Source organism: Lolium rigidum, chromosome 2 (genome assembly GCF_022539505.1).
Source record: "Lolium rigidum isolate FL_2022 chromosome 2, APGP_CSIRO_Lrig_0.1, whole genome shotgun sequence".
NCBI lineage: Eukaryota > Viridiplantae > Streptophyta > Magnoliopsida > Poales > Poaceae > Lolium > Lolium rigidum.
In genome coordinates, this window is record NC_061509.1 from 193,620,678 (window position 1) to 193,635,970 (window position 15,293).

The 15,293-nt window shown below is 44.1% G+C and overlaps 1 protein-coding gene across 2 annotated transcripts; it reads right to left on the reverse strand.

Annotated features, from left to right (window-relative positions):
- Positions 1-1,666: 1,666 nt before the first annotated feature.
- Positions 1,667-8,484, reverse strand: LOC124692778 (neutral/alkaline invertase 3, chloroplastic). Of its 2 annotated transcripts, none has more exons than XM_047226213.1 (7): positions 8,385-8,484; positions 6,699-7,311; positions 5,723-5,888; positions 5,429-5,640; positions 2,515-3,008; positions 2,379-2,427; positions 1,667-2,217 (listed from the first exon to the last, which is right to left on the reverse strand). In XM_047226213.1, exons 2-7 carry the CDS (start codon positions 7,278-7,280, stop codon positions 1,909-1,911), a joined length of 1,812 nt encoding a protein of 603 aa, XP_047082169.1. In that variant the 5' UTR covers positions 7,281-7,311; positions 8,385-8,484; the 3' UTR covers positions 1,667-1,908. The 2 variants fall into 2 exon arrangements, with proteins under 2 accessions (XP_047082169.1, XP_047082168.1); XM_047226212.1 differs by having other exon boundaries at positions 6,699-7,309; positions 8,349-8,470.
- Between the last annotated feature and the right edge of the window lie 6,809 nt (positions 8,485-15,293).

A 15,293-nucleotide genomic window follows, 5' to 3' on the forward strand; every position in this document is an offset into this window, starting at 1 on the left:
AGCAATGTTTGCATGTTGAACAGTAGTTCTCTGATTTGCATGTTTCTTAAGCTTTGTAATACCTACAGCGTGCCTTTCACGTGCAAGACTATTTTTTCTTTATTTTTTTGGATCGATGAAATGTCTAGTTTCATTTTTTTTAACAAAAAACCAAGGGGGGGGGGGGGGGGGTCCAACCTGAATTTCATTACTTGCCTTAGTGCTCAGAGTTACATGTAGAGAGGTGATTACACGTCGTCTTCTTTCTGAGAAGGGTTTTTGAAACGGTATAGCCAGAGGGAGAGGTCGGAGATTACATTGGATATGGTAGACTGGGCCGTGTTATCTTCGTTTATGAAGATCATGGCGTCAGTAGTGCATGACATTCCTACTGTCCCAGATTTTCCGAATCGCGAGTGCCATGGTGGGCGGGCCAGACTGAGGAAGGAGGTGAGGCGTTGGATGGTGGTGTCCAGATGTCGGAGATTGCTTGGATTTGAGGGTCGAGCTGAGCTTGTCGCCAGACGCTTCTTGCGGCGGGGCGGTCGAAGAAGAGGTGCAACTGATCTTCTACCGTCGTAGAGCATGTGGGGCAGAAGGGGGAGTCGATGATAGTCTTGTGGTGCAGGTTTTGCATGGTGTTGAGCCTGTTGAGGTGGAGAAGCCAGCCAAATATTTTAATCCGGCCTAGCACTCTCGACGCCCATATGCAGCTTGAGGTGTCCGCCGAGTCATCGGATTGTAGTAGCCTGTATGCAGCTTTGGTGGAAAAGGCGGCACCGCTAAAGCATTGCTCTGCAATCCGCATCTTGTGTTAGCTGAAAGCCCTGTAACAATCGCAACAGCCACCTCCCTAGTTTTAATCGAAATGTTCGAAACTATGTTTATGGTCAAAGCTTTACAATTTTGACTCAATTTTGACTTGAGACATGTCTAAAGTCATCTATTTGCAATATGGTGGGAGTTGGCAATAATTAGTGTGAGGTTCTTTTTTGTCGGAACAACACCAATATGAGTTTCTTTCTTTCCAATTTGTAAGACATATTAGGAGCTTTGGTGATATTATGTTTTATGACATAGCTGGTATCATTAGATTCACTTTAAAAACACTTACTGGTAATTGTTGTTTGTATAATAAATAAAAGCCACGTTTTAGTGGAGTAATTCTTCACCAACGTATTACCAAAACCTAATGCTTCTCACGGGAAGGAATGAAGTGAATAGATTTTTCTTGTCCTCGTAGCAACAAACCCAGCAGTAAAAATGTGATGGTACTTTTTGGTACTCACCGTGCATATGATAAGATCTACTTGGGGCGCAATATATCAAAAGCAAAAATCCTAATAAAAGAAAATTTAGAAGCGGCACAAGAAGGAAAACTCAAGATCTCGCAGCTGGAGGGTTAGATTTGCCAGCAAATGCAGATGAGATCAAACGGCTGGTTAGCTGACTGAGAACTTCATACGATTTTCTTACTTGAATTAGCCTTTCAGCGCTCCCAAAACAAAAGATATATATAATGCATGCAATAGGATATCCCAGTAAAACTACAAAAACAAAGTAGAACTACACATGATCTACTCCAGAAATCAGGGACAACCGAAGATTGGATGAAAACCACAAAGGTTGTCATGTGAAATAGAGAATATGGGTAGAACTACAAATGAACTCAGGACACAGAAGAATATGACTGAAAGCCACTTTTTTGTTCAGGTGAAATGAAGCATCTGGGTAACCTACATGGGACAGGTCGATAGTGCAAAAAGTGATGGCAAGTAAATAATTGAGGAATGCTCAAGCAAGTGATTTCTTGCAAGGCCAGATGCATCCATTATAACAACATCCAACACGGGCATTCCTCCAACAAAAGCACGACCTTTTGTAAGTATGTACAGAAGAGACATCCTATAACTTAACAGTGCTGAGAACTCACACAATGTATGTCTTCTTCAACACTTTCTTGCCACGTTTCCTGTTTGTGCTAAAAGCATTAAGAATTTCCATGTCCTCGTCGTTCCAGAGTATTCGAGCAGCATCAGGTTTGTCCAGCAGTTGCTTCGCTACAAGGTACCCAGCAATAGACCATGTCTGGTAAAGCCGAGACTGTTTCCCTATGAAGCGTGCTCGCTTCGTGTCATAGTATTCAGGCCATCTGTCTGTAGCAATGCGCCGCTCAGCTATCTCCACAGCTTTTGCAGCAATCTCTGGTCTGTTCATCTTGAGAGATGCCACTGTGAGCTGCATGTAAAAATAGCGGTTGGTCAACAAGTACAAGAAAGTAAATCACCGGATACTAGTGAATGACTATACCCCACACTTTAAGCTGTTGCACTGCATCAATGTTTAAAACTTGACAGTGTATACCATGGACAGTAAAATAAGGTTTAGAATATACAAACCTGCCACAATAATGTTGGCCAGGATCCTCCATTATGGTACGACCAAGGCCTGCGTCATTAGTAATTAATAAGTAAATGCAGAAAGGCACTCTAATAAGCACATGGGCAGATGATATGAAGAATAGTTAAGACTTACGTGTTTTTAGGGTCACTTCCAGTAATGATTTTCCATTCCAGATTCTCAAGAGCAGGATAACATATCTTCAGTGGCATCTCTGCCACTAAATCAGACCATTTCGATTCAATCAGATCCAAAATGGCATGTGATTGTTGGGTTGTTGCCAAGCTGCTTACAATTGACCATAAATTCCCCAAAGAAAAGAACCGGAAGTCCATATGTGCAGGCTGCAGGTTTCCAATAAAGTAACCCCCTTTAGGAGGTATCCATTCAACAAGCCAAGGAGAAACCTGATCAGGATATATGTTGAACTTGTTGACAGCATCATAAGAATATTCTTCAGTTTTATATCGATATATCTCATTCAGTTTTTGCATGTCGACCCAATAGTACTCCCTGATATGAAAGGACAGCGCGACAAGCCTGTTATTTAGGGCACGGATTAAGTCAGCTGATCCATCTTCAGGAGTCAACATCTCACGTGCACTCAAGAGAGCTGAATAGAACAGTGCCTACAAAGAAAATTATGCAATCTGATTTAATCTTTCCATGACAAGAAGTTCCCTGTATGTCTTGGTATAACAATGAAACAAAGGGGTGTATTATTCCACAGGATGGTGGCACTTGCTTGTGTAGAGTGTTTTAGGGTGTGTTCGGTTCGGTGGATACCCTCCGGTGGATAGTGATAAACAGCTCTCTAATGGCTACCAAGCATTTGGTTCGCAGCACAACAGGGGCAAGGGCTAGCAGACTACTGGAATATTCCCTCCAAACTTGGGCTCTGTTTGGTTCAGTGGCTATCCCCAGGTGGATAGTGCTAACTAGTTTTTTAGTGGCTACCAAGTATTTGGTTCGCAGCACGACAGGTGCGAGGGAACCAGATTCCTACAATATTCCCTCCAAAACTTGGGTGAGGGTAACTACTCTCGGTTTTGTGCGCTAGCTCACCCCCCGAAGCGTTACGTTCGCTCTCATCCACCCCAAACAAGAGAAACATATCGCAGTCCCCCTCCCTTTCCCTATCTCTCTCGTGGCCGGTGGTGGTGGCTGAGCGCTTTGTCGATGCATGGCGGGAGTCGGATTCAATTTATGGTCGCGCGGTGGCAGAACAGCTGGCAGCCTCAATCTTGCAAGATAACAGCCATCAGCAACAGCACCCTCTGTCTTCCCTTACCCTTTGGCAAAGGCGGCTACCGGACTAGCTCGTCCATGTGGCAGCTGATGCTCCAGGCACACGTGGCGTAGGGAGCTAGGGGCGCGAATCGCTGCTCGCCTTGGATGATTTGCAGGGGTACTGTGCTATTTCTTTCTCTGTGTATGTGTGCTGTTCAGATCGAGTTATACCAGATGCAGTGAATAGAAGGAGTACAAGAGCTAGCTAGCTAACTTTTTTTAGGGAAAAGGTAGCTAAGCTAACTTAATTATGCGCCCGGGACCAGACAAGGTTGCTGGCTTCATGCATTTGATTTGAATCCTGTTGATTACAAATGCTCTCATTGCCATAACAGGAATTGCAATCTGTGCCAATTGTCTGTACAGAGAAGCCGCAGTCAGCTACACAGTTACCTTAGCATAAATTGCTCATATGCCAACAGTGACCCAGGTAAATACCAAATCCTTGCAATCCAGCAGGAAGTGCACATCAGCACTACGAATTAAAGGAGATATCTTACTAATCCAATATACGAAAACATTATAAATGCGCTAATACAAGATATGAAAACTTTTTAATTGTATTCTTTTAGAAAAAAAATACAACAACTGCAAAGTAAGGAAAATGCAACCCTTTGTAGGTATGATTTGCTGTCTGTTTTTGAGATACTCACCTGCCAGAAAGTTTTGCTACCTAGTAAATCTTGCTCTCGTATTATACTACCTCTGTTCCTCAAAACAAGGCGTATAATTTTTTTTCTGAAGGAAAACAATGTAAAGTTTGACCTAGTTTATACAATTTACTATAAAGATATGATATGAAAATATATTTAAAGATGTATCTGATAAGATTGATTTGACATTGTAGAGGTTAATAGTTTTTCTCTTAAAGTTTGGTCAAACTTTACATGGCTTGACTTTTGACAAACTTTATACGCCTACGGAATGGAGGGAGTAGGTAGTTATAACTTCTGAACCAATGGGACATAAACTACAACTAATAAACGCCCTAATCTAACAGAATTGAGTAGAGCAAGGTTCGGGAATGCGGAAAAAAGCGGTCGCTTAAGCGCGATGAAGCGTGAAGAGGAGGGGTACCGCATCGATTAGGGTCAAAGCGGCTAATTAAGCGCTAGGCGCGATTAATCATTACGCTTTAAAAAAATAATGATTAGGCACGCAAGAGCGTTGAAAAAGCAATCCCGAAGCGTTATGTGCGGTAACTTTTGGGCCCATGGAAAATTGTCGGGACACGGTAACTTTTGGCGCGAGCGCGGGGTTTAGCGCGCCCAATCTTGTGATATTCCCTTTTCCTAGTATGATTTCTGAATTCTGATCGGTGATACACCTACTATGATTTCTGAATTTATGTTGTGAACTTGTTGTGCATTGATCTGATTTCCGAATTCCGAATTCTGTGATATACCTAATATGATATGATTCCTGAATTCTGAATCGTTATGCTGGACTAAAAGTCTAGAACTGAAAGTATGAACAATTGATCTCTGATTGTATGATACGATCTACTGTGTAGTTGTGTTGTTCTGTACTGATCTGATTCGGTAAGCTATCTTTATTCCACTGTTCTGTTCAAATAATACTTGTTCTTCGGCCTGAAATTCCTGATTTTCGCTAGTTTTTGGCCCTGCCGTTGACTAAGTCAAGAACGCTTTAGCACCGCTTAAGCACGCACTAAATGCATAAGCTCTAAGCGGAAGGCCACCGCACCGATTACGCTTTCCGCTTTCCTGAACCTTGGAGTAGAGCATAGCAAGCAAACCTGAATTTCAAGTGGATGTCCGTGGATTCCCATTCGACGATCAATCATGCATGAACCATCAGTTACCAGTAATGTAGGGAACATGTCAAACCCGTCAGCTAAACAAAGCTTCAGAATCATTTTTATGCCAGTCTGGACATCAATTCTCTCTTGAACTGACAAATCACCCGAACATTTTCCATATGCCCTGAGCAATATGATCCACCATAGACCTGAAATCCATTGTGATCAGGTGTCTGACTAACAATTTTGACATGCTCAGTAGCAAACAAGAAAACTTCCATTAACTCTTACCTGAATCAACAGGTGCCACACGCCCTATTGCAGCTTCCCCGAAATCAGGATCCAATACCTCCTCAGTGGCATTCTCATCGCCGTCAAGTGGAATAGTCCGCACCTTGAAGCTGGCAGGCATTAAGCCTTGACCTGGACTATGGCAGTCCATTGTCTTCTCCCAGCTCTGCAGGTGAATTCAAGTTGTCAGACAAAACTTTGCACATCTTGGCGGTCCATATAAATTGCTTTCTGTAACATTTATATGTAGAAGAGATTAATCTGAACTGTTATAGGCTACCAGTTCAGTACGACCAGCATAATAAACACTAATAGGAGTTCACCTCTATCACTATATACTGGCTTTTATGAAGGGAAGAGAGGATGGAATCTGATTTTCTGACAATAATCCCTCTTAAGACACGATGTAGGTTGTTTTGGATAATTACATGATCTCCAAAGTGAGCTTTTGAGGGTAAAATGTGTTGCTTCAAGTAAACACAGTGTACAAAATGAAAGTATATTTCATAATATATCTAGTAAGATCAATTTAGCATTGCAGTTGTTGGTATTTTTCTAATTAATTATCAAACCTAATGATGTTTGACTTGCACAGATTCTCTAATAACATATAGTAACTCTGAGATAGTACGCCTCAGCACATATGAGGATGCAATCCGACGTGGAAAAATGCTCTTTACTTTTGGGTGCACTTGCTAGAGATATCATGTGCCATAACAAATACAACTAATGTGTCACGGTTTATGATAATCACAACATATTATTTCTTGATGGCCACAATTAGCTTATTAGAATTTCAACTGGTCCTGTATAATACTGAGTGTTCCACTAACAATATCATGACAGATGTACCACCTGAATCTTAGCAACACAAAAATAATACTAATACAATTGTAGCAACACACAAATAATGATAAAAATATCTTAGCAACACAGAAATAATAATAAAAAGATCTTAGCAACACACAAATAATACCTGAAGCTGAAGGGTGTGTAGAATGAAATTGCGTACAATTTCATACTCCCCCTTCAATAGAAAAGCAATGCCAGACGGTATAAAGTCCCGAATAAACACCTGATCATAATTGGCTGGATTACTGTCATTTGGATCATTGGCAGCAATTGTTCCAACTGGACTACCACAATAATTAACAACGGATTCCCTCAAAAGGTCCCAAGCTTCATCCTCAACCGATGACAAGTTCCGCCTCCTAGGCAGAACCTTCTCAGGATTTCCACTCAGACTTGCATTGCCACCTAAAGCCTGACCGGGCACAGCGACATCACCAAGAACCTGGCTGGCCTTGTTCACCATGTCGTTGGCCCATGTCCCGTTCCCAGCTTCAATGACCCCCGCAAGGTCATCAATCCTCTGGCACTGGCACTCAACCGGCCGCAACTCAGGGAACTTTGGTGGACCTCCAAGTGTCCTGTAAAACGAATTGGTGCCCCTCTTCCTCATACTCCTCGTGTCAGTCCTGAGGGGTAAACTGGATGCCGGGGAGTGGCTGGCAAATGCCCCCGGCATGGTGTGGAGAGCCACCTCCGCAATCCCCATTAGTGCCTTGTTTCTAACTCAATGTGGGGCTGCAAGAAGGCATCATTAGCGTATTATAAAGTTGTTGGGCACCAAAGGAAAAGGTTCAATCTGAAGAATTCTGCAAGTACCCAAAAAAGAACACCAGCACAGGAATCACTACGGAGGAGTAAACTTGAATAAAACAGCAGCTGGTACGAGGACAACTAGCCTAACAATTATTAGACAGATTATACAGGAATGATAATCGCCCTAGTAGGTTGTCCCCTAAAAGGCCTGCCCATGTGCAGCTGGCACCTCGGACACCTGTGAATCAAGGCTAGCAAGGCAGCAAAAGCAAGCATATACTTGAGTTTGCTGTAATCTAACAATGCACATTTAAGAGAAGGAAAAGTGTTAACTTGGAGTAGTAAATCTGCATATCAACCAAATCTTTCACTAATGACGGTATCTAGATTCTAGCACACCAAGTTAAAATCGCCTACAATGATCAATAACCATCTACAGGTACAAGTATACACCATCTACAGATCAGCATATACTAGTACCACTGAGTAAATCACAACATCTACTACGGTAATCAGCGCGTACCAACAACATTAACCGACTAACAGTGAGCATCTGATTTCACACCACGAGTTACACCACATTGGGCTAACAGAAAGCATCTGATTCAATAGTCAATACACCACACCACCGTGATAAGATGGTGGAATTGAAGGCGGTGTGGTGGATTCTGCCAGAGGAACTTGAAAGGCGATGCTAATCTGGTGCGTCGGCGTCTTCTTGACCGGCAGGGCGGTGAGCCGTCGCCAACCCACAAGCAGAGACGCAGGGGATTCAATTTTGGGGGTCGCGGTTTCCACGCTGCCCTTTAAACCTCCACCACATTATGCTAATCGGCCGCCGCGGCTGTCTCCGACTACGGCTACAGGCGGCCTAGCTCTGGCTAGAACCATACGTACTAATTGGCCGGCCGCCTAGCTCGTCGATTTGACCAAAATCGCGACGGTTAGGTCCCGGTCAACGATTACACGGCCAGTTTATAATCAAATCACGGGGAAAGAATCGTAATGAGATGATACTAACCGGCCACCCACCACGCGTTCGTTGGGCAGCGCTCCCCGCTGGTGGCCGGAGAGGCGGGGAATGGGTAGGCTGGCCCCTTGAGAGCCGCGCCGGGGAGGGAGGAGGGTGGGAAGGGAAGACCCGAGGGGATAAAAGGGGAAGGGCCGGAGATGAAACGGGGAGGCGTCGCCAACCACCCCCTGAATTTCTCTCTTCAGGTCTCTTTCTATTTCCGATTTTTCCCACTTCTCTTTACCTTTTTCCTCAAATCAGAGCTTTATACTTTGACAGCGCCCTATCCTTGTATTTATAAACATAATATTACATAGTTGGTACTCATACAAGCAACAGAACACAAGGAGCACATAACGGTTGCACTGCAGCAAACTGACGTCGCCGCAACTACCAAGCACACACGTCTTTCGCCGTTGCCGGAGAAGTAGAGCACCAGCAGCTGGTCCACTCTTTAGACGTTGAAGAAGCCCCAAGCCATGAGGTGCTCACAGGTCGTGATAGTCACCAACTTCGTAAGACTGGATCTAGCCCGATAATTAACATGGCCGGAGGAGCCTTCCGACCCTCTTCAACGCCAAACTTTCAGGCTGGATCCGGGACCAGCGCCACTCCGCCCTTCAGGCGGCCGGATCCCCCACTGTCTTCCGCAAACACGAAGCAGTCAAAACTGTCGCGCTCCAAGAACAGTCCATCCCTAAAGCCACACTAAGACGCGGTGACATATCGAAACCACTCGAATTGCTTGGACTCCACAAGACTCTCGCCAACATAAGCAACACCTCCGTCATGCAGGGACATGGACTAGGAGACCACTATTCCTAGAAGCACCATCAGCATCTGCCCCACCATGATATTGACAGAGGAACCTTGAAAACCTAAACAACCTAGGACTAAAACACACGCACAAGAGAGAACCAGCCTCCCCTCACCCTTGTGGTGTCAGAACGACAATCAGAGGGGAAGGTGAGCAAAAGCTTCCTCACAAGCATTACAATTACTAGAAAATTAGGTGTCGCGATATGCAGCATCCGTGGCTCTCAAAATTACTACTGAAATTTGTTTGGTAAAAATTATTGTTGGAGTTACCGTTGATGTTCATCTTGAAGATTATTGTTGGAGATTTAGGGTGAAGATCGTTGTCTAATGAAGTTTACAGAATCTCGGAAATAAAGAAAAAGATTTGCAATCAATGGGAATAGACAATATCTGGGCAAAATAATGATAATTTGGAGCATTAAATACCTTCTAAGAGCAGCATGAAAAGGAGTTCAAAAGCTTTAATGACATGTGGTACGGTCAGACCCGCCTGTACCACATGCCGTATCACATGGCGTTGACTCCGCTTCGTCAAATATATTCACCATGTGAAGATGGATCTAAAAGGTGAGACACCCGAACACCACGAAATGTTACGTCCGGGAGGAATCCGAAGGGGAACTGGTCGAAGGGGATTCATCACCGCTGCTCCTTGGATCATTGGAGGCTAAGTCATCGATCTTCGTCATCATCATCACCACCACCATTGATCGTCTCTTTGTAATCCTGAACTTTGAGTTGGATTCATATTCGTATTCACTCGATCCCTCATTTTCCATTCATAGGTTCAGGATGATGTTATTTGCCTCCACGTGTGAGTAGAACCATTTTGTTCTTGGGGAGTGGAGAAATCCTAGCCAAACTATGAAATGAAATAAAGTTTGTTGGTTGTATAATCGAATTATGTAGTATGTGTTGGTTCTTATCAACTAAGTTGTGTGTTGTCGACCATGCAATATTTGCCTAAGGGACATTGGTAGGAATCATCATCGTTATATGTGGTTGGGGGTACGTGGACATAAAGTGTCGCCTCCGTCAATCATGTATATACGAAAATCACAAGGACAAGCGCATATGATCATAGCCATGGGGAGACCTCCCTCGGCATGTGAGGGGAAAGGTAGTGGTTATGAGGGATGTGAAAGGTGCTTCTGGGAGCATCTTTACAAGGGGCCTTGCCACACACACATATATATAAAAGAAAATCAATACTCCTAATCATCAAGCCTAGGTTAGTGGTAGAGCGTAACTGCTTGAGAACATTTTACACCTATTGAGTTTCAGGTACTTTATTGTTGATTGCACCGTCTCACTCACTTAGTTTTACTTATTACTTTGTTCACAACTTCTCAACAACAAACCCTTTTGTTTTTTACTTGCTTAGGGATTAAGACAACTTCCAAGTACTTTTAAGTGAAGGTAAAAAGAAGCAATAAAACCATTACCAATCAGCTCCACCATGGATTCGATACTTTTACTTATGAAAACTAGATACACACGATCTTTAACCTTTCAGACATCACCTTCCTCATTATCTTCTCCCTCCTCTCCTCCCTCCTCGCACGCGAGAAGTTGAACTCCACCTGCACATCTTCCGGGAAACGTGTCCTCCGCTGCTCCATGGCCCACTCATCCGCCTCGGCAATGGCAAGCCACTGATGCTCCCAGCGGTGTCGCCTCTGGTCCGCGCGCGTCATGATGAGCGAAGGTGACGCTAGCATATCGGCTTTGGACCGACACTCAATCTCCGGGAAGTTGAGGCCGAGGTGTCCGCGGCCGAACTTCCACACCGCAGTGTCGTACGCGTGTGCGGCCTCGTCCTGATGGGATTCGTAGCATAGAAAACAAAAAAATTCCTACCGCAAGAACGAAAACACAAGCCAAGATCTAATCTAGAAGACGGTAGCAACGAGGGGATCACGAGACTAATCCTTGAAGATTTCCAAAGCCTACGAGATTAGATCTCGTTGTTGCAGAAGATGATCACTTGCCGCTTTCAAAAGCGCGTAGAAGATCTTGGCGGTGCCACAATCGGGCAGCACCTCCGTACTCGGTCACACGTACGGTGTTGATGAAGACGACGTCCTCCTCCCCGTTCCAGCGGGCAGCGGAAGTAGTAGATCCTCCTCGGAATCCCGGCAGCACGACGGCATGGTGGCGGTGGTGGTGGAGATCTCCGGCAGGGCTTCGCCTATGCGCTGCGGGAGAGATATGTGGAGGAGGGGCGCTAGGGTTTGGGGAGAAGGGGGTCTAGGGCGCCGGCCACTTGGGGGCTGCGGCCTAGATGGCTTTGGTGTGTCCGGGCCCTCCCCTATGCTCCTCATTATATAGGTGGAAGCCCCCAAGAGTTGTAGTCCAAGTCTTCGAATAAGACCCCAACAACAAAACTTGCCATAGGTGGGAAACCTACTCAAGGGGGAAGTCCTACTCAAGGTGGGACTCCCACCTTTCCTTGAGGGGGGGTGGCCGGCCACCTTTAGGTGGAGTCCACCTGGGACTCCTCCCCTTAGGGTTGGCCGGCCATGCTAGTGGAGTCCCTCCGGGACTCCGCCTTCCATAGTGATTTCTTCCGGACTTTTCTAGAACCTTCTAGAACCTTCCATAAATGCACCGGATCATTTTCAAACTTGTAAAATGACTTCCTATATATGAATCTTATTCTCCGGACCATTCTGTAACTCCTCGTGATGTCCTGGATCCCATCCGAGACTCCGAACAAAACTTCGAACTCCATTCCATATTCCATATCTACTTAAACGACATCAAACCTTAAGTGTGTCACCCTACGGTTCGCGAACTATGCAGACATGGTTGAGACTTCTCTCCTACCAATAACCAATAGCGGGATCTGGAGATCCATAATGGCTCCCACATATTCAACGATGACTTAGTGATCGAATGAACCATGTACATACGATACTGATTCCCTTTGTCACGCGATATTTTACTTGTCCGAGGTTTGATCATCGGTATCTCTATACCTTGTTCAACCTCGTCTCCTGACAAGTACTCTTTACTCGTACCGTGGTATGTGGTCTCTTATGAACCATTCATATGCTTGCAAGCTAATTAGACGACATTCCACCGAGAGGGCCCGAGTATATCTATCCGTCATCGGGATGGACAAATCCCATCTGTTGATCCATATGCCTCAACTCATACTTTCCGGATACCTAATCCCACCTTTATAACCACCCATTTACGCAGTGACGTTTGATGTAATCAAAGTACCCTTCCGGCATAAGTGATTTACATGATCTCATGGTCGAAAGGACTAGGTAACTATGTATCGAAACCTTATAGCAAATGAACTTAATGACGTGATCTTATGCTACGCTTAATTGGGTGTGTCCATGATTGCGCGTAGTTAACACGTCCGTTGGGAACCCCAAGAGGAAGGTGTGATGTGCACAACAACAAGTTTTCCCTCAGTAAGAAACCAAGGTTATCGAACCAGTAGGAGTCAAGAAGCACGTTGAAGGTTGATGGCGGCGGAGTGTAGTGCGGCGCAACACCAGGGATTCCGGCGCCAACGTGGAACCTGCACAACACAATCACGGAACTTTGCCCCAACGTAACAGGTGAGGTTGTCAATCTCACCGGCTTGCTGTAAACAAAGGATTAGATGTATAGTGTGGATGATGATGTTTGTTTGCGAAGAACAGTAAAGAACAATTGCAGCAGATTGTATTTCAGATGTAAAGATTAGGACCGGGGTCCACAGTTCACTAGCGGTGTCTCTCCCATAAGATAGCAGATGTTGGGTACTATGAGATTTAATCAGGGCATTACGACAAAGTACATAGACCGCTATCCAGCATGCATCTATGCCTAAAAAGTCCACCTTCAGGTTATCATCCGAACCCCCTCCAGTATTAAGTTGTAAACAATAGACAATTGCATTAAGTATGGTGCGTAATGTAATCAACACAAATATCCTTAGACAAAGCATCGATGTTTTATCCCTAGTAGCAACAACACATCCACAACCTTAGAACTTTCTGTCACTGTCCCAGATTTAATGGAGGCATGAACCCACTATCAAGCATAAATACTCCCTCTTGGAGTCACAAGTATCAAGTTGGCCAGAGTCTCTACTAGCAACGGAGAGCATGCAAGAACATAAATAACATATATGATAGATTGATAATCAACTTGACATAGTATTCAATATTCATCGGATCCCAACAAACACAACATGAAGGATTACAAATAGATGATCTTGATCATGATAGGCAGCTCACAAGATCTAACATGATAGCACAATGAGGAGAAGACAACCATCTAGCTACTGCTATGGACCCATAGTCCAGGGGTGGACTACTCACACATCGATCCGGAGGCGATCATGGCGATGAAGAGACCTCCGGGAGATGATTCCCCTCTCCGGCAGGGTGCCGGATGCGATCTCCTGAATCCCCCGAGATGGGATTGGCGGCGGCGGCGTCTCTGTAAGGTTTTCCGTATCGTGGCTCTCGGTACTGGGGGTTTCGCGACGAGACTATATGTAGGCGGAAGGGCAGAGTTGGGAGAGTCACGAGGGGCCCACACGCTAGGGCCGCGCGGCCAGCACCTGGGCCGCGCCGCCCTACTGTGGCGCCGCCTCGTGGCCCCACTTCGTTTCCTCTCCGGTCTTCTGGAAGCTTCGTGCAAAAATAGGACCCTGGGCGTTGATTTCGTCCAATTCCGAGAATATTTCCTTACTAGGATTTCTAAAACCAAAAACAGCTGAAAACAGCAACTGGCTCTTCGGCATCTCGTCAATAGGTTGGTGCCTGGAAAATGCATAATAATGACATATAATGTGTATAAAACATGTGAGTATCATCATAAAAGTAGCATGGAACATAAGAAATTATAGATACGTTTGGGACGTATCAAGCATCCCCAAGCTTAGTTCCTACTCGCCCTCGAGTAGGTAAACGATAACAAAGATAATTTCTGAAGTGACATGCTATCATAATCTTGATCATACTATTGTAAAGCATATGAGATGAATGCAGCGATTCGAAGCAATGATGAAGATAATGAGTAAACAAATGAATCATATAGCAAAGACTTTTCATGAATAATACTTTCAAGACAAGCATCAATAAGACTTGCATAAGAGTTACTCATAAAGCAATAAATTCAAAGTAAAGGCATTGAAGCAACACAAAGGAAGATTAAGTTTCAGCGGTTGCTTTCAACTTCAACATATATATCTCATGGATAATTTGTCAACACAAAGCAATATAACAAGTGCAATAAGTAAACATGTAAGAATCAATGCACACAGTTGATACAAGCGTTTGCTTATGAGATAGAAAGAATAGGTAAACTGACTCAACAATAAAGTAGAAGATAGGCCCTTCGCAGTGGGAAGCATTGATTACTATTTTTGTGCTAGAGCTTTTCATTTTGAAAACAAGAAACAATTTTGTCAACGGTAGTAATAAAGCATATGTGTTATGTATAAGATATCTTATAAGTTGCAAGCCTCATGCATAGTATACTAATAGTGCTCGCACCTTGTCCTAATTAGCTTGGATTAACACTCGATTATCATTGCATAGCATATGTTTCAACTAAGTGTCACAAAGGGGTACCTCTATGCCGCTTGTACAAAGGTCTAAGGAGAAAGCTCGCATTGGATTTCTCGCTTTTGATTATTCTCAACTTAGACATCCATACCGGGACAACATAGACAACGGATAATGGACTCCTCTTTAATGCATAAGCATTCAACAACAGTTAATATTCTCATAAGAGATTGAGGATTAGTTGTCCAAACTGAAACTTCCACCATGAATCATGGCTTTAGTTAGCGGCCCAATGTTCTTCTCTAACATTATGCATACTCAAACCATTTGATTGTGAGAACCGCCCTTACTTCAGACAAGACGAACATGCATAGCAACTCACATGATATTCAACAAAGGTAAAGTTGATGGCGTCCCCAGAAAACATGGTTACCGCTCAACAAGCAACTTATTGAGAAATAAAACACATAAGTACATATTCTTCACCACGATAGTTTTTAAGGCTATTTGTCCCATGAGCTATATATTATAAAGGCAAAGAATAGAAATTTTAAAGGTAGCACTCAAGTAATGTACTTTGGAATGGCGGAGAAATACCATGTGGTAGGTAGGT

Bases quoted from the DNA above. Each gene is read 5' to 3' on its own strand.
- LOC124692778 (XM_047226213.1), bottom strand. From the start codon at position 7,280: ATGGGGATTGCGGAGGTGGCTCTCCACACCATGCCGGGGGCATTTGCC. The intron at 5,889-6,698 runs GTATTATTTGTG...ATTCACCTGCAG, and splicing joins TACACACCCTTCAGCTTCAG to AGCTGGGAGAAGACAATGGA. The intron at 2,218-2,378 runs GTTTGTATATTC...TTTTACATGCAG, and splicing joins GGCCAACATTATTGTGGCAG to CTCACAGTGGCATCTCTCAA.